The sequence below is a fragment of the Pezoporus wallicus genome, unplaced genomic scaffold (genome assembly GCF_028554395.1).
Source record: "Pezoporus wallicus isolate ANWC-B61680 ecotype Strahan unplaced genomic scaffold, APGP_CSIRO_Pwel_v1 contig_6974, whole genome shotgun sequence".
NCBI lineage: Eukaryota > Metazoa > Chordata > Aves > Psittaciformes > Psittacidae > Pezoporus > Pezoporus wallicus.
In genome coordinates, this window is record NW_026636227.1 from 636,152 (window position 1) to 659,576 (window position 23,425).

Genomic DNA, 23,425 nt, shown 5'->3' on the forward strand with positions numbered 1-23,425 from the left:
GTAATGGGAATCACTTCTGAAGACAAAAGAATTGTATTTTGCCAAATCTAGTTTTGAAAGAAAAGACAATTGCTTTTATTTTGTTAGGAACAGTTTGTTATCATAGTACAGTTTTCCACAAAGACTCCTCAGTATAAGACTGCCAGTGAGTGTATATACTTAGCCTGAAGCAGCATTTTTCCGCTGCAAAAGACTTACTTCACTAAGAAATTTCATTAGCCCAATAGTAAACAAGCCCACAAAAAACAACCAAAAAAAAAAAAAAACCAAAACCACAAAACCAACCAAGCAAACAAAACACACACACCCCAAAAATGGGCATAAACTTCTAATAAGTTATTCTACCTTTTTGAAAGACAAAATTAAATAAGCTGTATTAACAAATCCTTGTCCTAATATGTGTTCTCCACTCTTATTGATAATAAGTGACGTACATATTTGGGAAGTTTCACAGTTGCTGCAAAATGTGTATTTTTATGTTAAAAGACCTACAATGTGTTTATGTGAATTTCTGACATATGTAACATTCTTCAAAAGCTCATTAAAAACACAGGGCAACAAAAGCAGTCAGGTACACAAGGAAGTATCGTTCACCAGGCTGCTGTACTCTTTACTGGAAAGTGTTGGTGGCTCATGTTTTCTCTTTCTCTTGACTGAGAAAAACAAAACTGTGAGCAAAATTGAAAGAGGTCTTGAGCTCTTCAGTCAAATGACCTGAGTGACTTCTGAAAAGTGAAGCTCTAGGAACAGAGACCGCCATCCTTTCCTTTAAGTGAAGGAGTACTGATTCTCACAATAATAAATGCCTAATCCATGTACTATTTTCTTTTAGCGAGTACCATGGTTGTTACCAAAAGAAATTATCATTCATTTATTGCTTAAGCTTTCATGCTAAAGTATTCTAGGTATTTCAGTTCTTTGTACTACTGGCTTAATTAAAACTATTATTTCTTAAATTTTTAAAAGGGTTTACTCTTCAGTGCAAAAGACACAAAAGAAGCTTAGACTGAAGGGATTTAATACAGTGCAAGTATTAGAATGCACAGGGCCCAACGGAGCTTCCTCTCACCTGATGACTGCACCAAGCCTAAAGACTGAAGCAACTAAAGAGGTCACTATAGTTGGATATATTTTTAAGTGACCCTGGTAAAAAAGTAGAATTAAAAGACACTCAGAAGAAGGGATGGAACCAGATCCTGATCAGATTTTCTGATACAAAATATTGAAGTATTTCAGGAACTAGCTTGCCCCTGTTGGTGAGGAACTCAACAAAAGCCCTCAACTCTTCTGCCAGAGCAGATGTGTTTATGGACAAACTTGTCTCTGGGGACTAGGAAAATGTGTGGAAGCTGAACCCAAAAACTTTTTCTACTGAGAGGGTAATCAAGAAGGTTTTCTGGACCAAATTCAAATTGCTGTTTGCTTCGCAGTTGTTTCAGTTTTCTGAGCCTCATTTTATTTTGCACTCAAGAAACAAGAAATTTAATATCTAATGAAATTAACATGATCTGGGAAGAGAATGTGAAAAGTTGACAAATGGGACTGGGAAAAAGTAATTGCAATATGAGTTCTTCAGATGAACTACTTTTTGGAGAAGGTGCAAGATTAGAACTCAGGAAGTGGTGCCAAACATTACACCACAGAAAGAGCTAGAGCTGAAAGCACAATAGTTCTGCTTCTGCTATCATAGCAACAATAAATAAACATAATGAAATTCATGACACATTATTGCTTTGCTCTGTATAGCCTCTATTCGTTTAAAAATGATAAACACTTTTAAAATAATTCACAACTTGTCAAATGCCTGTAAGCATTATGAACAGTTAGACTGGTGCTTTAAGAGGCATTTGTGAAGATCTTACAAGAGAGCTTGATACAACTTATATCAAAGTAAAGATGGAAGTATGGGAAAACAGAATAACTACTTCACCTGAATCTGCCAGTACAGTTGCATCCAATATATTTACACTGTTCACCAATGCTATGTACTTACTGAAGCTACTCAGTCAATAAAAAACACATTAAGAACCTTCTGAAAGAGCTTCCCTGTCAATTAGGCTGCAGATACATTCTATCGCTCCAGTTTTCCTGTCAATTTCATATACTGGATCATATTAACAGTACTGGCTTGTCAATAAGGCAAATCCAAATCCTATTAATGGAGTTATACTGCCAATAAAATCGACTTCCTATTTATCGAGCTCCCCAGTATATGGGAAAGCTGTGAAATGGGATTATAAATTTAGGTTACATACATCTGTCTCTATATTACATAAACATCTCAGGAATTGTACCCTATTCTGTAAAGAAACACCTGTAATCCCTGTAAACTTCAGAATAGTATAATTGTTTACCATTGCTGAGAAAACATTAAATCACCCTTATTTATCATTTTATGCTTCCTGCTTGCTCTAAGTAATGCTGTAATTTTATAGGACAGTCTACGTGTGTGCCACACATATAGAACTAGGTAAGAGATGTATGCACTGAACCCCACCTGCACAAGGTACTATCTGTTCCAGAAAATGAAAGAGATAAAACACATTTTAGGAACAAAATATTAAGGATTCCACAGTTTTGTAATGTGCTGCGTAATCTTGGTGGAATTGAAGCTTGTAAGTATAATACTAATGTACCAGAAACCCCTGGAAATAGCTAATAAGAGGTAGTAGCTCATGCATAAAAAAACAGTAGAAGTTCAGCAAGTCTTCTATTTAATAGAAGCCTTAATGAAGTTGAACATTAGTTGCTTTTAACCATATTCAATATTAAATAACTACTTTGACTGGATTAGCAGAATATACAACAGACCATTAAACCTGATTATATTACCAAAAAAAGAAAAGAAAAAGAGTAATTGCATTAAAATGTACTGGGATTCCCTTATCGAATTAACTCCTTAGGTCTAACATGAAAATATGGATTAAAAAAAACACCACTATGGTCCAAAATAACAGTTAAAGGTCAATGAATCAAGTTGCCAATTATATTTTCTGGTAACAGATGGGTGCAATGAAACCTAATGATTGAATTTGAAATGCTTTAATGCACCTTTTATCTATGGCTCCCACGATGTTGAGTCTACCTTAGTATTCCTAACAAATATTATATTTACTAATTATTATATTATATATGTAATATTATATATATTACTAAATATATTACTATTGTATTACTAAAATTAGTTCACTAGAAGGAAATCCCCACATATCCCAGAATCTAGGTTATTCTAAGAATACCATGCCATAAATGCAAAATAACAATACTTTTGGAAGTGTATCTTTGATAGTATTTCTGGGGCTTTGTTTATTTTTTCATTCAAATCTCCATGTTAAATGTGAAGTCTAGAAATAAAGACATTAAAATTAGAGGGAAACTTAAAAAAAATGTGCCTTGAAATTTAAGAAGATGATCAAAGTATTTGTTATAGTTTCAATAATGTTTTTATCCCCTTGTGCTTAGAACCGCTTTTCTATACGAAAACAACCTTTTCTTTCTTTTTTTTTATGCACACAGATTCTACAGTGCAATTGTGAGCTCCTGGTGTTTTATTTTTAATTTTGAGACATATCTGAAAGCTATTACTCATCAGGAATTCCCAGTGAAGCAAGTAAGTTTTGTAGAATTTGTCCTATTCTTACCACTGTTTTTTTTCCCGTTTCTAAGAGCAGCACATCACAAATATTTTCTGAACAAGAAAGCTTATAAACACAGCAGTACTATACGGTGGAGAAGGAGATCAAATTGTGGCCTTTTAACATTGACAAACTGTTTTGTACTCATACTATTTAGCAAGGGGAAACAGAGACACTGGGTATTTTAAAACTATTAAGTTTGTGTTAACATCTATCCACTGTGTTTACCTTCCTCTGTCCAACCCATACTTTCACTAAAGGCAGTAGAACTCCCACAGTCCATGACCTGAGGTTTGCTGAAATCAATGGATGTTTTCAAATTGGTTTCAATAGCCTTTGGATTGGCCTGCTTACTTCAGTTAAGGGATAAGCAAGTCTTTACATAGTGTGCTACATTCCCACAGATACATATGTTGTATGCTGAAGAAACATGTAAACAGATTTGTAATGTCAGTGACAAGGAAAGGTGATCAGGCAGGCAGCAAACATTTAATGTGGCAAAAGACTCCAGGTCTATGTTTCTTTAATACAGAGTGAAAAATATTAGCAGCAAAGATAGAGCAGGACTTGGTTCTGAAGGCACACTGCCTGCACAGAAAACACATAAAGAGGAACACTGAAGCTTTCTTCCTAGGTGACAGTCAGAAGAACAGGGGTAAATCTAGATCACCTCCTTTCTTTTAAATCTGTAACCTTATCCCCTTTCTCTTCCTAAAATTGTTCCTCTGAAAAGCAATGATTGCCTTAAAGTCCTTAGGAACTAGGAAGAAAATTACAGATGTTAAAACTTACATTATTACTTTCTGTAATTTCTTACTCAGGTCATGCAACTCTTTATTTCAACATTTTGTTAAAAATCCCCAACAAGGTATTCTATAAACATTTTGAGACAGGACACATATATACCTCTTTTCACATATATACCTTAGCATAATTCTTTCCTCTTAGCACTAGAAAAAGACACACCAGAAAATACGCTGCCAAAATAATGGCTGAATTTATGACAGAATAGTAGATCATCAGACTTTACAACCTCACATGCCTGTGCAAGGAGATTTTCAACTGTAAAATGGTGATGAGTTGATTTATTATTTGTGACATAACATAAATAATTTAGGCTTGCACAAATATAGCAAGAGGTTCTGTCCCTAAACATATTTTAAAGCCATAGCAGTCATGAGTCTATGATGAGGGACCTCATAAAAAGGGAAGTTTGATCAAATACACCATGAATATAGTAGCAGTGGTCAAGTAGGTTTGGACAGAAAAAAAATAAGGCCTTTCTGCTACAGGGCTTTGTATATCCATTCACAGCTCTGTCACTTCAGTGTTAACTGACTGCAGCATCTTCATACAGGACTCTGTAAGTTGATTCAAAACAAGCAAAAAAAAAAAGTTACTTTTCTTGATGGGATCAACTCATCTAGAACATAACACTCACTTATCTAAGGATCGCCACAGGTAATCTATAAACTCATAGACATTTAAAGGTTGACTTCGACCTCTAAATTCTTAAAAGCCTGAGGAAAAAAGTTCTGGATTACCCTTTTCATTACAGCTTGCCATATCAAGATTCTGAAATCAGATTTTGTTGTTAAAATGAAGAAGATGCACATAAGAAATGTTCTCTGCAAAGATTCCAGGATTACAAAAAGTCTCTATTGTGTTCCAAATCAGTAATGGTTTGTCAACATCTAGGACACTGCTGCAAGTTTCACCAGGGATAGAGAGACTGAACATGAATGCTAATATTTGACTGAGGGGTTAGTTACAATACAGTGACTAAATTATGGGTTTCCTCTGCATCTAATTAGCAGGATGCTCACCGAGCATGTGAGCACCTTTTTCATGCAGCAGCAACTGAAGGATGTATATATATATATATATATCTCATATTTTTTTCGTTTTTATGTTTTAGTCATGACCTTTCAAAGAAAATACTTAACACAGCCTTCTCTAAATAATGTCCGTATCACAGAATTCCCCCATTTGGAAGTAGTGTGGGGAAATCTCTTTCAAAATTGGAAAGAAATGAAAATATGACAGGTACAGTTCAAGAAATTAAAAAAAAAAACTCATGCAAAGGGGGGAAAAATAACTTGTAAAAACCGTTCACACTGCTCTTCCTGAATATTCAAACTGAATAACGTGTAACACAGACTAATGCTGCTCCCTGCAGGTGGATCATGCGCCCTCATGAAGCCACACCAACTTCCAAGTTCACTGGAATTCAACATGGAGTTTGGGGCTTAGCTGCTGAAAGTAATCTCTGGGAGTGGAGCCTTTACAAGCAATTATTCTACACATATGCCCTCAAAAATTGTTTTCATGTAGAAAAGCCCGTTAAGAAACAAATTAAATTATTTCTATGGAATTTAATTTACATAATTTTAGGACTATCTTAACTTACTGGTGTTTGTTTCTAAATAAACACACCATTATGTCACTGGGAGTAAAACAAAAGCCATAAAATACTAAGGGACTGTGCATGGTCTTCAGTTCACATGCAATTATATTAACTTCACCATAAATTCCTAGGAGTGAGTAAACTTGAGTTTGTTGGTTTTGTTTAAATCTTCTCAGGCATAAAGTAATAAAACACAAAATGCTCTTTTAAAATATGCTAAGATTAAGATCCAACTCATTCATTTTCCATTAAAATAGGATTAGGATCTTACTCCTAGGGCTTTGTACTATCAAACTTCAATGCAGAGACTTTCCAAAGAAATGGTATAGAGTCCTATTCATAAAGGTTTATGATAAGTTTGCTGCTTTAACCTGAACCACAGCATAACGAACAGCACCAATATAATGATAATCCAAGCTACTAGCAACCTTGAGAATGTTCAAGGAAAAGACAAATACTGGCAGGAATTAATCTGGCATTTTCACACATCTGCCCAAGGGGGGTATTCTAATTGCAAAAATTTACTCTTAGACTGCTGAGACTTGTAGTAATTATGTTTCTTTTTTAATAGAAATAGCCACAGGTAGTAATAAATTGGGTTTTGAGATGGGGAACTGGGCATGCATTCTAACCCAAATTACGATGTAATTGTCTGTATTATAAAATACTATAGAAAACCTATGGCTCAAAATTTTAATCAGAAGAAAACCTTTCCTTTATTTAAAGTCTTCTCCAACAGCTGTTCTATATGTATGCCTATTTCTTCATTCACTGGTATCAGCAAGACCAGTATGACTGCAAGCATTTTATCTAAAGACCTTTGCCGATGATAACCAAAATCCCTGAATGTTATATTTGCTTTAAACAGATTTGCAGAAAAAGTTTTCTCTTGCTTTATTTTCATTCAAATAAGTAGACTAACAAGCAGGTCAAAATCTGGAAATCCAGCTACTTTTTTCTGAGGTTCCTTTGCCAGGGGATGAAGAAAAGAGTGTGTGTGGTCTATATATATTTTAAATTAACTGACATGAAAGTGTTCTCCAAAATTCTGGAATCTCATTTGAAACAAATGAGCACAGGAAAGCACTAAATATTAGTTATTTCATGCTTGAAGGAATTATTATTTCATTACTGTCACATTGTTACTATAATGAGACAAATACTGTTAGGAAATACCAAATACAATCATGGCCAATAAATAAAAAATAATCCAAATGTATCCAGTTAATTCTGCCCTTTGCAATACCTGTTAAACCTGATAAAAAGCTACAGGTGGTTTAAACAGGAAAAAATACATTTACAGATTTGGACAAAAGGAAGACTACGCATTAAAAGAAATAACATAAACATTTTGGTTTCCCCTCTTTGTCACCCAGTGGCTATAAAGCTGCCTGATGTGGCTACAAGCCCTTCCCTTGAGCTACAAAATGCAGATTATTGTATATTTTTTAATACCTAGAACACTGATGGAAGCAACTGAGTGCTGATTATTCTCACATTTCACATAAGACAACTTCTATCTCCTTTTCATCATTACTCTCAATCCTGAAATCTGATACAGGATACATAGTTTTAAGCAAGAGATGGAACTTTCACCATGAAGTGGAAAATAAGATCTTTCTTTACCTACACTCTTGCCTCGGGAAAAAAATGGCAACAACATTTGTCTCTAAACTTTATGCTTTTTAGATTTCAGCAAAAGATGTGGATTGACAGTATCTTCCAAAACACTGCTACACAGCTACCTACAGATTGTACACAACATAAGGAGGAAAAAAAAAAAAAAAAGATCAGATTGGTTGTTAATAATGCCTTTTATCTATCTAGATACTTCTTTTGGTTGTATGCTGCTCTCTTATCTATTTATCTCAACATAGGTATTCATACACACACATTATCTGACTTATAGTCTAGAAACCTAGTTTCTACGGCTTCACAGCTTCCATTTTTAAAAGGCACTTAAATTCATTGTTTGCCAAGCACTCTAAATTCCACTGTTTTCTTATTGTTATTTGATCCACTGACATGATGAAGAGATCAGAAAATAACAAACTTGGAACTTTATAGCTGTGGCTGGATAATCTTGCTCATGATTGTCAAAGCAGGATTGTTTTTATGATCTTAAAATCTGCATATCAAATTACACATCTATGTTAAAAGCAAAAATTCCAAATATTCAGACATCAAGATTATCTCAATAGATTACTAGAGAATGCAGTTGGAGGCTAAGTGAAATGAATAGCTTTTGCAGCTTTGCTGTGTTTATAAAGCAAAGGAGAGAAGAAATAGGGAGCAGATCAGCTACCCAGAGCAACAGATTCTGGGCTGAATTCAAGCTTACACTCATCAGCAACTACACTCCTGTAAGTAATCCATTTAATTCAATGGTTCTATTGACCTAAATTAAAATATTCAGTGAATGAGTGTTTTAAGGATCATGCCTAAAAAGATGTAATACTAATGCAATTATACATATGTAAGTTTTCACAGGCTTCAAAATTACTTGCACATGGATTAAGAACATGACCCTGCTCTTTCTAGATTTGTAGAAAAACAGTCTTTTTCTCAATACCAGTAAGAACAAAGCCTAAGTGCTGCATCTGAGGTGCATTACCAAAACAATGCTTTTTTCTTTGTCACCTTTAAAATTTTACAGAATTTAAGTATTTTCATTAAGACTTAATGAAAATTTGTTTAACCCAGCTCACTTTTTTTTTTTTTAAACTGAGTTGTAGCTAAACAATCTTAACCATAAGTGGTTGCTTAGCAATCAGCGAAGAATGAGACAGAAATGTAGTAAGTAAAGAAACTGACTGATATGTTCTGTGTTTGAATCACAGCATTCATTAAAAACAGCAGAATAACACCAACAGAAATTTAAAACAAAATTCTATTAATAAAAGATTACATATAACTGTCTTTAGCAACAAATTATGCGTTTAAAAGCTCCCAATTGTGATTCACATTGTTCTCCATAAAAAAATCTTTAGTTAGTATTAAAATTACATTAAAATTCTTCAAATTCTGATTAAGCCATTATTTACCTTTTGTTTTTAAAGCAATTGTCAAGTATGTTTCCAATTATTTTAAAAACAGTATATACCTACAAAGCAAGCAAGCGTTTATACCTTTGAAGACTGAAATTGATTTTTAATGCACCAGCTTTCAAACACTACAAAGGCTGCTCTCTGCTGATAAAGACAGTAAACAAGAAATTGTCCTTTAAATGTTCCCTTTAATGTTTTCCTTTAATTAAAAAACCAATCAAAACACATTGCAACAGTAAAAAATTTTAAAATAAGACATTAAAAATGTTTAAGGTTTTTGACACTCAAAGCATTCAAACTAGAATGAAAACTTAAGATGTTACTTTTGTTTACTTTTGTTAGTTTAGACTTTCTTTGCAGTGTAAACATTGTTAATAAAAAAAAAATGAAAACACTTAAAAGTAGTTTACCACTGAACACAGATATTTTTATTGAATAGAAATGTTAAAAATATGCTGAAATGGAACTAGACATTATAGAAGTACTGAAGTAAAAAGCTTTTTTAATACGTTTAGATTATTTTAATATATTCCTTTCCTCTAGTCAGACCAAAGCCTATTTATGTAGATTATTTACATCTACAGTCTCATTTATCCAACCTGTATTTATCCTTTGATCACAAAGCTTGTTAACTTAAATGGTCTTTTATTGTTATGATTCGTTTTCCCATAATTATGCAGTTTAACTGCTTGATTTTTTTTTCTAATAAATATATGCAACCGCACCAATCATATTCAGCAGTGTTATGCTGGATGTTCAATGAACTGTAAGAGCCATTTCAATGCAATAAAACTGCCTGGAAGTGTTCCAGGGCAAGGACTGCAAATACTGGTAATCATAGTGTCACTAGAACTAGTATAGGCAAATACAAGCGTGTTGCACATATATCAACAGACAGTCTGAAACACTGCCTGAAACTAATTTTACATGCCTATCACTTCAAGAGCTTACAAAGCATCCCACCCACACAGCTGAAATTATGCATTTCTATCTTGTAACAAGGCTTTTCCTTTCCCCTTCACAGAGTCCTCCTTTGGCGTGCCATGGAGACTGCAGCATGCAGCCACCCAGCAGGAAACAGGATGCAATTAGAAACTTTTCTATTGCATGTAAAAGTATTTTATGAACTGACAGAACTCGTATCTGATACAAATATCACAAAGCCAGTAGAAAGGTCCATAGCTAAAAGAAAATGCTGTTCATTTGAAGGATTTTACTTGTCTAGATCACTTATAGCGTATTAAATTAAAAATAGATCAGCATGAGACTGTCTTGAGGGGTGAATAAAGGAAATATCTCCTCATTGCACAGAACTGAGATGCAAATTGATCTTTGTGCTGTCCGTCTGTACAAGTAACACTAACAATTGGCTGAAACCATGCAGTTATATCTTTACATGTAGAGACACTCCTCAATTTTGAGGACATGTCAACAGATGAAAAAATGAGATAAAGATCTTTAAGCAAGTAAATTGCTCTTCTGCTACCCTTTCTGCATAGGTAACACCACTAACTAGTGGAAACAATTCAGTAGAAGAAAGAGTTGGTTCTTGTGACCTTAATAAACAGGAATAATATCAGCAACTTTGGGAATTATCTAGAAAATATGTGACTGCTCAAAGAGGTTATTTAAAGCACTGCCTAATACCCTAATTACCGGGACATTCACATGAATTTTCTTGTTCTCGAATATAGTACTTCATATTGTGTATTTTATCTAAAATGCTTAATAATTTATCTTTTTTTTCTTTCTCATAGGATTTACAGTAATTAATCCAGAATCTTCTTCTGTTAGAAAAATAAATAAATAAATAAATAAAATGCCTACAGCAGTCTAAAAACAGAGGCTGCACTAAAAAGACCTTGACAAATATGTTACTAGGGCTTAAAACGAACCTTGGCTAAGATTTATGGCAGGCTGTATACTACTCCATTTCATGTCATCATATCAGTAAAAGCAGCAACTAGTTAATCTCCTACTTGCCCTCTTAAAACCGTAATAAATGAAACACTTAAACTCCAGGAACTTTTCCCCAGAATCATTTTGTCACTCTCTTCCCAGTACCTTTTTTTTTTACCTTTTTTTTTAAGGCAAAAGCCTGCAGCCCCTTGAGAGTTTCCCTTGTTTCCTATATTTTGAACCCTTTAGCATTAATTTCACTACTTCTTCTTTTACAGCTGAAGTAGAAATACAATTGAACGTTTAAAGCTCTCAGGCTATGGGCTGCAAAATTTGTCCCAGCTGCCCTACGCTGACGTTTTGAAATCAAAGGATTGCTGCTATACTTATAAAGACAAAACCAGAGCTGTGTTTCTGCTCTGGTCAACAAATCATGTTTTAAGTTATTTTCACAGAAAATTCTTACCTGTTGGAAAATAATAGCACTAGTGTCAAAATGTCTTTCCTTTAGAGGTGCAGGTACTTATCAGTCTTGAAGAAGAAATTAGTGAAAAAGAATAAAAAATGCCAAGGAAAAAATGAAAACAAAAACCTCCAAACTTTTGAAAACAAAATCCCTAAGTGTTTCACAGCCAAATGTTGTGACTTGGGAAGAAATATAATATTTAATGACATTTTTGCCTCATTAGAGAAACCAGGTGGTATCTATGCTTTCTTAATACCAAGTGATATTTGCTGCAATTTTACACATACCTAGTTATAATTTTCCTTGTAACAATATTTGCTGAATTTCAAGAATAATGTTATATTTTGCACATTCTCAAAAATATAGAAAAATATGTGAAAATGTGTGTGTGTCAATATGTTCAATAGACTCTTTAATTTCTTCTTTTAGCTGTACACCAATTATACTAGATTACCAGTTGGTCTTGAAGATCTTAAAAGTCTCTTCTAACCTAGGATCCTATGATTCTACATTACAGTTCACATGATAGTTACAAAATCTTCTAAGTTCCACTCTCTAATTGTTTATGAAGAAGCTGTAAGAAAACACCACAAAAAGTTGAAATCTGAAAATAAAGGATGCAATCATACTATTCTCAGCTGCACTCTCCAAGGCTCTCAGTCACAACTTACACCTGAAGCACTGAAAACACTGATGAAGTCAAAAATATGCTGTTGACATAAGTAAGAACAGGCCTTCATCTATGTGGGTAAGGAACAGAAAGCTGGCCAAATCTATTGTTAAAAGATAATTCTTCAAAGGATCAATCATCAAAATTGCACTGGTAATCACAAATTTGTGCTGATTTTCCCATTTAAAATTAGATAGCAGCAGTGAACACCAAGGTGAGGAAAGCTCAGTCAACATTAAGAGCCATGGAGAGCTGTGATCCAGCAAATCCTGAACGACTTACTTCATGTCTTTCATTGTAACTGCACTAAATTTCTTCCACTCTTACATTTTATAAACCAGCAAGTTTTATGGAAACATTATTATTCTTAATTTATTGGTTAATGAGAATTTCTGTTCTGGCAATATAATTTTCTTCCTCATAATATCGATGTTCTGCTTCAGACTTGTCTTTTTCTCTATTATGTTTATTGTTCTTTATTACAGCAATTTATCTTGGAAAGTTCTTTAGATCTCATTTGGACCTATATATCAGGAAGGACCATTTTGAAATAGTATTGTTATAAACAGTATTGGCAAGAAGCTCAAGAGCAAGACCAGAGCGAATGTAACACAAACCAGGAGCCCAATTCTGCTTCCTCAGCCTTTATCAGCAGCCAGGGTGTATGCCATAGTGAACAGTATGTTGACAGACCTGGACCTAAAATGTATGTACTTTCCACCACTGTACTATGCAGCATATCTTCATGAAAATATAGAAAAGATCCTGTCCTGAAATTCTTAGTCAGCTGACCCTGGTATTGACTGCACTGATGAAGCAAAACTAAAGCTACAGAACAACGTAACACAAAATCAGACTAGATGCAGACTGTGTTTTCACAATGCGAACATTCACAGGAGTTATTTTGCAAGACATCTAACCTTGTAAAACACTGTAAAAACTATTTTAATGCACCTTAGTTGGGTAGTCCTAAAGTTTCATCTAACAACAACTTAGTGTCCTTAAATAAGCCATTGTGAAATTTGGGGAATTAGAAAGTACAAACTTGCAAACTAGAAAATGTGTAGAACTGCCCCAGTATTGTTTTGGTGTAAAATGTTAACTTCTACTAGCTCTAGTGAGGGAGAATAACATTCCTCATTTGCAGCAGAAGATATAAAACAAAATAATGAATACCTCTTTTTTTCAGATAGGAATTTACATCACTGAGAATGAATGCATCTTCTGTGAGGAAAGCTGCTACTCCTTATACTGCAGCAGCTGCAGACTTCTTTTTGCAATCTTGAAATTTCTGAGCTCAAGTTTCTCCAAGTAAAGCTTTGAGAAAAATAGTGTATCTAAAGACAGAACAGCTCTAATATAGCTTATGTTTTTTATTTCCTCTGAAGACTCTATCTTCTTAGGTACTACTAGACACCTAGCAATGAAGCTGGATTAGAATTTGACAATAATGTGTTACCATATCATAAACATCAGGTGCCTCAAGTATTAAGAATAATATGTACTTTATCTTAAAATGCTGCAGGACTGTGTAGTACAGCAGCTACAGCGGTTCCCAGCTTGAGAGATCCTTGCAACACAGTCTTTTTTTTCTCAGCTGTTGTTTAGCAAAATCTGTGACTTCCATTTTCTTTATTCATGCCTGTCTCATTCCTGATATCTTTGCAAACTTCTCCAAGTTGCATCACAAGTATAATAATAAATAATCTGTAGGATGCCCAACACTATTTGCATATGTAGTTTTCTACATTGCAGTTATTTCACTTTGAGGAACCTGTTTCCAGACCCTATCTGTTTAAAGAAACTGTTTCCCTATGTCCATCTGTTCTCTTATCTACTGTAAACCTGCAAGAAGAAATTTCAACTGGCTCACCCAGGTAAATGTGAATTTTTTGGTAGGAGAGATATGAACATATATGTGTATTTTAGTACATGATATTTCTTTTTCTAATGTCTGTTCCTCAAAATAAAGCAAAATTCTATTTCTATTAGTCAGGTGAGTAGGTCAGCTTGATTTTCTCACCAGAATGAGATGAACAGAGTTTACCAGTAGTCCTTATGGTCTGAGTAAACAGAAATCTTCTTTTGGCCGTGTAGACATTCCACCTACTCACACTTTCCTCTTTTTCCACCCCAATAAAAATTAATAGTTTGGACCGTGATTTAAAGGTCACATAGAATTTTAAATCTGGCAATGACAATTGTATAGCACTGGTTTATATTTAAATATTTTTAACAAACTTGTGTTTGAAAGCACTGTTCTTAAAGTATGCTTAGAATATGATTGCTGAAGTTAAAAGCCATGAAACATGTCAAAAGGGTAGCTGTCTTAACTTCCCAGCATGTTACTAAACGCTGTTCTTCATACACAACCACCTCATGTGTGCATCAAATCACAAATGGTCTCTTTTCAGAGACCTTAAGCACTTGCAAGTCTCTTATGCCAGTAAAAGCTGAAAGTACACAGCAACCTTGGCTGTCCATTCAAAATTTTAAACATACATGTATGCATGCATGTATAAATTACTTCAATTTTGTGGTACTGGAGTTCATTGATTCATATAGTAACATGCAACCAAGGCATATAGCTGGATGCTACAAGGTAGTGAGTAAACACACAAGCTGTTAAACTGTGTGACTAATGCGTAACATAAGTCACTTAAAGAGACGCAGGATTACACCCCTCTTACACATACCTGGCACTATTTTATTCAGCTGCTGGTCGTTCTGGGTCACTCTGAAACCCATAGTCACTAAATAACACTTTACTCTGCAGGTATTGATTGATACAAATTGGGCTATCTGTAGAATAAAATACTGTTCATGAGAAATAAGAGAATCATACAGCCTATTGACTTTATTAGCTCTTAATAGTAAGCAAAGCAAAAAAAAAATGTTTATGCACTCCTAATAGGAGTGAGAAAATTCAGATCTTACTGAGAAAGAAATTATTTATTTGGTTTTAAATATTTATAGACCTAATGGGATATACTAAGTAATAATAATATAATATTTAGCATGTGTATATATATATATATACCCAAGTAGATATATATGTACATATATATATATAAACATAAAGTTTTAAATAACAGGCTCCTGCTAGAAAACTCTGCCATTAAAGACTTGCTGAGAAAACGAGAGTAAAGAAAAGCAGTTCCATTGTATAAATTATATAGTGAGATTATCATGGTTCAGTAATATATCTGGAAACACTAAAGTGAATATTCACTAGAGAACCCTTACACAATCACTTACCTATCCTTTACTGAGGTAAGGAAGAAAACTGCTTTTCTGAACTGACTAAAGAAAGGAGATGATAAAGCAGCTGTTTGGATTCCGTATCTTTTTTCCACTAGCTATACTTTGATTCCTAACTGTGCAATTTACTTTTCCAGACACAGGTTTCCTGGAGTGATTAAAGACATAGTAGATCCAAAGAGAGGACTGATCCTTTACTATTTCTCCCTAAGTCTGCAGTTTGAATTTTACATGAGGCAGAAGTAGAGGACCAGACACAAAGCAACGTCTACATTCTAAATGCAAATTGTATATGAAATTTACTCTAGGGATGTGAAGATGGAGCATACAGAAGGTATTTTAGTAATGAAAAATTATAGTGAAGAGGACCAGATTTTCCTATTGAATCGCTTGAAGTTTGGGCCTTTCCTAAACAGAAAACAACTACTCTGTTTCATACTGTGTATTTGTTTTGTCAATACAACTACAAAATATAGTATCAATAACTATGCTTGAATAGGTTGTTGACTAGAGAAAAATGACTCCTAATCTACTGGCTGGACCACCTGAACATCCAAAATACTCTGTAGATATTCAGGGAAAACAAAAACAGTATTAGATATACCAGTGTGTGATGTAAGGAGCTACTGTTAACATTTTACACAGTTGTCAAAATGAAAACTCTTATAGAAACCACAACACACCTTTTTAATGGAGGAAATTCCTCTTTTACCTTTATATAGATCTCAGGAAAAAAAAATAAATCATGATTGATATTATACAGTGAGAACTGTAAAATAAGGAATCATATATTCCATAGGGATTTTACACTACAGTTGAATCTTTACTATTCAGTAGCATCAATACATAAATTAATTGCTTTATATAGACATTACATGGTTGTAGGAAAGTATAGTTTTCTGGATTTTAGTAACTGTTACACTTGTCAGTAGGAAAAAAATGTGGATTTGTTTGGGTTTTTTTTAGCATTCTGACAACTCCATTTTACAGTAAACACTTTAACAAGTGTCATCGAAAGTTGTTTTTTAAAGCATGAATTATAAATCAAATTATCTCCGATTGTGCCCTAACTTAAACTCTTTCCTGAAGTGTCACTTTTTATTAAAATCAGTTTCAGATTCTAAGTATTGCTCCGCTCACCTAATTGATAGCAACACAAATTCATGATAGGCATAAAATGAAATTGTTTCTGTGACACAACTCAATAGTAGATTGAGGATTAGTTCACAGTGACCTTGTGCAGACAGCTTTTTTTCTGTTGTTTTTTTTTTTTCTTTTTTTCACAGTTATAAATATTCAATTTACAGGCCATTAGTTATTGGAATTTTGGTTATTTAACCTGCCAGTTACCAATGGCCACTTCTATTTAGTTTAAAACAGTAGGAGCAGCAGCTGGCAGCTAGAACATTCGGTGCTCACAGACCACAGGGTATGATAACTCCAAGGAATTCTGAATTTTCTTTTGGTACATCATGTGTCTATAACGCAACTTCTTTCCCACTAGCTGCATACACAAAACAAGTCTGTGTCACTTCTGATACACTCAGCTCAGTCCCTTATGACTCAGAACAGCATATTAGGAGAACCACAGGATAAAACAGATCTGACATTTCAAATATATTTAATAGTCATTATCCAGAGCCCGCTTTCAATCCAAATGTTAAAAATCACTCTGGAACATCTCTGTAGTATTTGAACATTAAGCTGCATTAATCATGAAGCAATACTTTAAATTTAATCAACTGAAGCCGATCTGCCCTCACCTTCACTCTGCATGTTCACTTCTCTGGAATACATCTTCTAAGTTTGAACTTTAAACTACCTACTAAAAATTAAGTCATTCTTTGATTAGCATCCTATATCAAATGGTCCAAATTCTGCCATTTCTCACATTCACAGAAGTCAGTAGAGGACAGTGTGGACATAACTGGCAGCAGAATGCAGCCCAGCTGCAATTTCTAAATGAGCTTTGGTAGGAGACCGAGTATGTAAGTCTTTCACTATAAAGCAGTCTTCAATATTGACTCAGGCTACTGGAAATCTGACTAGTTGTTTTGCTGGTTTATGACAAGATTGGAGTTCTGCTAACATTTGGGGGTAGGAGGGAATCACCACATACATTTTATTTCTATTTGACTAAGCAGAATTTTCAGTGCTTAAGGTTTGGTTGTTTATGGGGAGAGGAGGAGGCAATGGAGCCCAAACAATACTGTTCTGTGTCAAATAAAATATATTTATGGATCTATATTAGAAAGAAAGATTTTTTTTTAAATTAAAAACATACATCATGGAAAGATAGCTCATATTTACATAGAGGATTACAGGGCTATAATACGTTGTTGCAATAGATGTCCTCAGTGTGTAGAATTTCTCCCACGTCCTGTTAGTTACTGCAGATAATATGACTGCTTCAGAAACACTGTCCCCCTTCTCCACCCCAAACCAAAGTGAAGTGAAACCTGTGGAAGCACCCACCTCTGTCTGACAGTCTTCTGGGAAGACACCCCAGCATGCCCCAAGTGTACTAAACACCTGCCTACACTTTCACTTGCCCCTCTTTTACACTGTGTGACTGGTTCAGTGGGCATTTACTTGTGAAGCCCATGGGAAAGAACAGTGTGACAACAGAACCAGACCCGCCAGATGTGGTCAGTTTCCACTTTCATTAAGTCCACCTCTCTTTAGTGACTTGTGTTGGTCCCTTCAGTGGTGTCTTAAAGCAGATTTCACTGCAGAAAAAAGGCAAAGTTAAACCAGTGTCTAAAGTGAGGTCCAGGGTATTCTAAAAGCCTCCTACCTGAATTATGGACATCCGGCTCTGGGGAGCCTCGCTTGCGTTAGTCCCTTGCCCTGTGAAGCTGGTGTGGCAGCCCACATGTCCCTGGGGTACAGTCAGGTTGTTGGAGGCGGGCTTCAGGTACATCACCTCAGACCTGGGAGAGCTGAGGGGCAGGCGGGTCTGGTAGTCAAAGTACATGGGTGAGGTGGCCAGGGATGGGCTGCTCACCACGTTCATGACATTGAGGGGGCCCCGGCTGTCCTCGCCCTCACTGGGCACCAGCATAATGTCATTCTTGCTGATCTTCTTCTTCTTGCCCTTGCCCCCTCCACTGCCACTGCCTCCTCCTCCCCCGCCACTGCCTCCCCCTCCTCCCAGCTGAGGGTGGCTATACTCAGCAATGCGACAATTATAGGTGCGGATCTCCTTGTTCTCTCGCTTGCACTTCACAGCAATAGCAATCATGGCAGCCAGCAAGATGATGGACACAGTGCTCAGCGTCACGATCAGGGGCAGCGACAAGTCCCAGTGTGGTCGCCGATGCTGCTCACCGTTCACCTGTGGCTCGCCAGCCTCTGGCAGGGGCCCTGCCAAGGCCCTGACAATGAGCTTAGCCACTGCAGAGAGGCTGGGCTTGCCATGGTCACTGACTTTTACCACCAGTTCAGCAACAGGGCTGAGTTCTTCCCAGTAGGGATGCAAGGTGCGTATCTCACCGCTAGTAGGGTCCATCTCAAAGAGGTGTTCCTCATTGCCTTCCACAATTTCGTATGTGAGGCGCCCACTCTCCCCAAAGTCACTGTCCAGGGCACGGACGGTGCCCACGGGGTAGCCCACCCCAGCATTGCGAGGCACCTGCAGTTCAGCGGTGTCATTGATGAGGGCAGGCAAGACGATGAGGGGTGCATTGTCATTGACATCAAGCACAGTGACACGCACTGTGGCATTGCTTTCACGGTGGGGTGAACCCGAGTCTTTGGCCAGCACACGAAACTCAAAGTGCTTTGTCTGCTCATAGTTGAAGCTTCTCAGGGCATAGATAGCACCATTGGTAGGGTTGACAGAGACATAGGTGTAGATAGAGACATCTCCCACATGCCCGGGCAAAATGGAGTAAGAAACTGTCCCATTTTGGCCCAGGTCAGGGTCCTGAGCCAAGACAGAGCCCAGGTACTCTCCAGGAATGTTGTTCTCAGGGACCTGTAACACATAGAGGTTCTTACTGAAGCGGGGTGGGTTGTCGTTCTCATCAAGGATCCGGACAGAAAATGACTTGGTGGAGTTGAGAGGGGGGTTGCCCCCATCACGTGCCACAATGGTCACATTGTACTCATCCTGTGCCTCACGGTCCAGGGGCCGGTCAGTGACAACAGTATAGAAGTTGTCATAGTTTTCCTCCAGGGTAAAAGGAACAGCTCCTGGCCCACCGCCACCACCCAGTACTCGGCACTGGAGCTGTCCATTCTTGCCCGAGTCTCGGTCAGTGACCCGCACCAGGGCAATGACAGTGCCTGGTGGGGCAGCCTCACTCAGTGCTCCCTGGCGAACAGAGACAAAGCCAATGGTGGGTGCATTGTCATTGCGGTCAATGAGGCGGACAGTGACCTTGCAGTGAGCAGGGATGGGATTGGGCCCTAAGTCCCGAGCCTGGACGTCGATCTCAATGAGGCCACTCTCCTCATAGTCCAGGTTACCCTTGACACGGATGAGGCCGCTCTGTGGGTCGATGCTAAACAGGTCGCGGACACGCTCAGGTGCATAGCCACTGAAAGAGTAGAGCACCTCTCCGTTGGTACCCTCATCGGCATCAGTGGCATTAAGGTCAATGACAGCAGTGCCCAGTGGTGCATTCTCAGGCAGCTCTACCACATAGGAAGCTGCCTCAAAGATGGGGCTGTTGTCATTGGAGTCAATGAGGCGAACGTTGATCTGCACTGTGCCCGAGCGTGGTGGGTCACCACCGTCCAATGCCGTCAGCACCAGGGTGTGGTGGCTTTGCTCCTCACGATCTAATGGCTTCTGGATGACCAGCTCTGGAAACTTTGTGCCATCACCTCGGGACTTCACATCAAGGGAGAAGAGGCCGTAGTCATCACGGGTGAGCAGGTAGGTGCGCAGCCCATTGTCTCCAGCGTCCGGGTCGTGGGCACTGGTGAGGGGGAAGCGGGTGCCTGGTGCAGCATTTTCTGAGATGTCCATATCCACTTGGTCAGAGGGGAACGCTGGTGCATTGTCGTTCAGGTCCTGGATCTCCACCTTGATCATGCAGATCTCCTGGTCGTTGGCGAACACCTCGAGGGAGAGCTGGCACTTGGTGCTGCGCCGGCACAGCGCCTCGCGGTCGATGCGCTGCTTCGTGTAGAGCAGCCCGCTCTCCCCGTCCACGTCCAGGAGGTGCGGGGCTGAGTTTTCCAACACCCGGAAGGTGGATTTAGGGCCGCGGCCTCCGGAGCCGCCTCCGGGAGCGCTGCGTTCCGCGGGCAGCATCCCGCCCCCCGCCGCTCCCGCCGCCAGTCGCGCATCGCGGCCGATGTTCCCGATGACCGTGCCTGCTCCCTGCTCCTCCGGCACCGAGTAGTTCAGGTTCTTCAGCGACAGGGCGGGAGCCCAGCAGAGGAAGAAGCAACAAATGGAAAGGTACATCCCCGAGAAGGGGTGGCGGTTGCAGCAGCTGCAGCGGCGACCAGGGTTGTCCCCGTCTTCTCTGCCTCCTGCTATGGGTTTGTTCTTCCTCCTCCTCCTCCGTCGTCTCCTTTTTTTTTTTTTTTTTTCCTCCTTTTCTCTCCCCACCCCTATATTTTAAGTTCCTGAACCTGTTGCTCTAAGCATCTGCAGAGACACAGGATGCGAGGCAGCAAATAGACCATGTAGCTCAGAGGGAGGGAGCAATCGGGAGGGGAGGAAGGCGGGAGGGGAGGGGGAGCGGGGGCAGCAGCTTCGGCAGCGTTTCAACTAGCGCTTGCCGTGCTCTGGAGTCCCCTCGTAGTCACTTCGGCTGTCCGACTTCGGCAGTGGGAGGATTGCAAAAAATCAGAAAATTTGCAAAAGATCTTCTCCTCCTGGCAGATGAAGCGTTTCCCGATCCTTGAATCCCCGCAGATGTGCAAAGGGTAATAAAAATAATAACAATAATAAAAAAATTGCGGCAGTGGCTTTTTTTTTTCTAAAAAACGATCAAAAAATATTTTTTTTTAAATATGTGTATTTATATATACATAGGAAAGGGGGGTGGCCACAGATCTGTGAGCAGGAGTAGAAAAGCCTATTTGCTACTCATCGCCTGTGATGCTGTTGGTGGAGTGGAGGGGTGGGAGAGAGACAGAGAGGGGAAAAAAAAAAAGGCTCAGCTTGTTGTTGAAGCCCTCTTCGTGTGCAGTGAGAGGCAGTGAAATGTCTGATCGCACCGCGCGGATGTTGGTTTTCAGGGAGTGTTTTGCTGCATTTAGAGATCTAATCTTGCATTGCTTGCGGCGGAGAGCTGCATCTCCCTGCCACCGGTATTTCCCTCTCCCTCTATGTCTCGTACACCCTCACTGTTTCCCTCCCGAATGAGAAGGGGAGGGAAGGAGGGTTGCAGGGCAAGAGGGGAAGACAAAACAGGGGAAAAAAAAAAAACAAAAAGGCAGAAACTGTGTCCTGATTTGTAGTTTCCTTTTTCACCCTCTACTACCAGCCCCCCACTCGTCCTTTTGCTGGGGAAAAAAATTATAAACTCATCATCTGACCGTCATCACTAGCAAGATAAATATACGTTTTGATAGAAATCAGGGGCTCAGTCAGAAGCACACTTGGTTTCTTTAAGACAGGCCAGTAGCCGCCGCCACCGCCACATCCTTTCTCTCCGGGAGTCTATGCGTGTGTGCGGATGCGTGTCTGAGGAGCTGCACTTTTCTCGATGCAGTTTAATTCCAGTTTGCTTTTCTCTCCAGCCGAGAGGAAAGCAACAGGCAACCCATGGATGGATGAATAGACTTTACAAAAAACAAAAAAAAAACAAAATAAAAACAAAAAAAAAAACAAAAATAAAACGGAGAGAGAGAGAAAGGAAGGGGGGAGGGGGAGAGAGAAGCCAACACACACACACTCTCCTAGTGTCTCGCTAAAAGGGAAACAGTCTCTATATTCACAGGGCTGCGCTATCAAGTGCCCCTTTTCTTTCTATTCAGTACCTCCTTCCAATGACACTGCCGCCTATTCCTCTTCATTTAGGGGAGGGGAGAAGAGGAGGAAAAACAATCCTGGCGCTGAATAAAGTGGGAGACCCTTTAATCAACTAATTCGCTTATATTAAAAGCTATGCAGTTCCGCGATTGGTGTGAAGCATATTTTACTGTCTTTTCAAGCTTTTATAGTCTCCCTGAGCCCAGATGCATCCCAGCGCCAGATGCATTCCCCTCTCCCCTCGATACGATGTATGGGCAAATACTGGACAAGGCCAACTGAATTATATCTCAGGTTCTTTTAACAACCAGAACTAATAGAATGGCATATCCAGAAATGCAGGTGTTTGTATCTGCTGGATGAGTCAGATCCAGCAAAACAAATCACATTCACTATTGCCTCATGTTCCTCCCGTCACAGATATTAGTTGCAGCTTCTTCCTAATGCTTCTCTGACTCACTCTATAGACAGGAGAAAAAAAAAAATAAAAAAAAATCAGTTGTTTTTTTTTTTTTTTTTTAGGGGGGGGGAGGGCGGGAGGGAGGAAAAGAAAAACAGAGGGTGAAGGGGGTGTCGGATCCAGCTACACTTTTACTATACCTCTTTCTCCGGGAGATTGAGGATCAGGAAAACAAGGCTGTTATCCACTCACTGGCAGAGAGGCGCGTCTGTCTCCTGCTTTGCTGAGTGTTTTTAACCACCTTTCCTCAGTGTTATGTGTGAAATACATCAGAAATCTTTCATATTAAAAGAAAAAAAAAAGGAAAAACAACAAAAAAACCCACATAGGTTCCCAATACATAGCTCACAGATCTAGTTCCGAGCCTCAGTTCTGCACTGTTTGGGGTATTTTTCTCCTTTATTTGAGTCCGGACCCAAAGTACACAGTTAATTCTGCAACTTGTGGTAGAGAGGCTTTCAAAAGAAACAGAAGGAAAAGGAGATACTCTTCTTTGCCTCATTGGTGGGTGGCTCCCTCCGAACAGCCGGTCGCCAGTCTTAGCCAGGCAGCACACGGAGCCAACGCCGATCCCCGGCAAACCAGATCCATTGCACCAGCCGACCGCAGGGAAGCCGAGGATTCGGCGAAAATTCAACAG

The 23,425-nt window shown here is 38.4% G+C and overlaps 1 protein-coding gene across 5 annotated transcripts in view; it reads right to left on the reverse strand.

Annotated features, from left to right (window-relative positions):
• PCDH17 (protocadherin 17) overlaps positions 1-23,095 on the reverse strand; it is an 86,767-nt gene extending 63,672 nt beyond the window's left edge. For all 5 annotated transcript variants that reach the window (XM_057399154.1, XM_057399155.1, XM_057399153.1 and 2 more), the window contains exons 1-2: positions 22,926-23,095; positions 18,183-21,248 (exon numbers count right to left, since the gene is read on the reverse strand). In XM_057399154.1, the coding sequence (XP_057255137.1) occupies positions 18,183-20,807 (2,625 nt within the window). In that variant the 5' untranslated portion in view covers positions 20,808-21,248; positions 22,926-23,095. The remainder of the gene's footprint in view (positions 1-18,182; positions 21,249-22,925) is intronic.
• Positions 23,096-23,425: the final 330 nt, after the last annotated feature.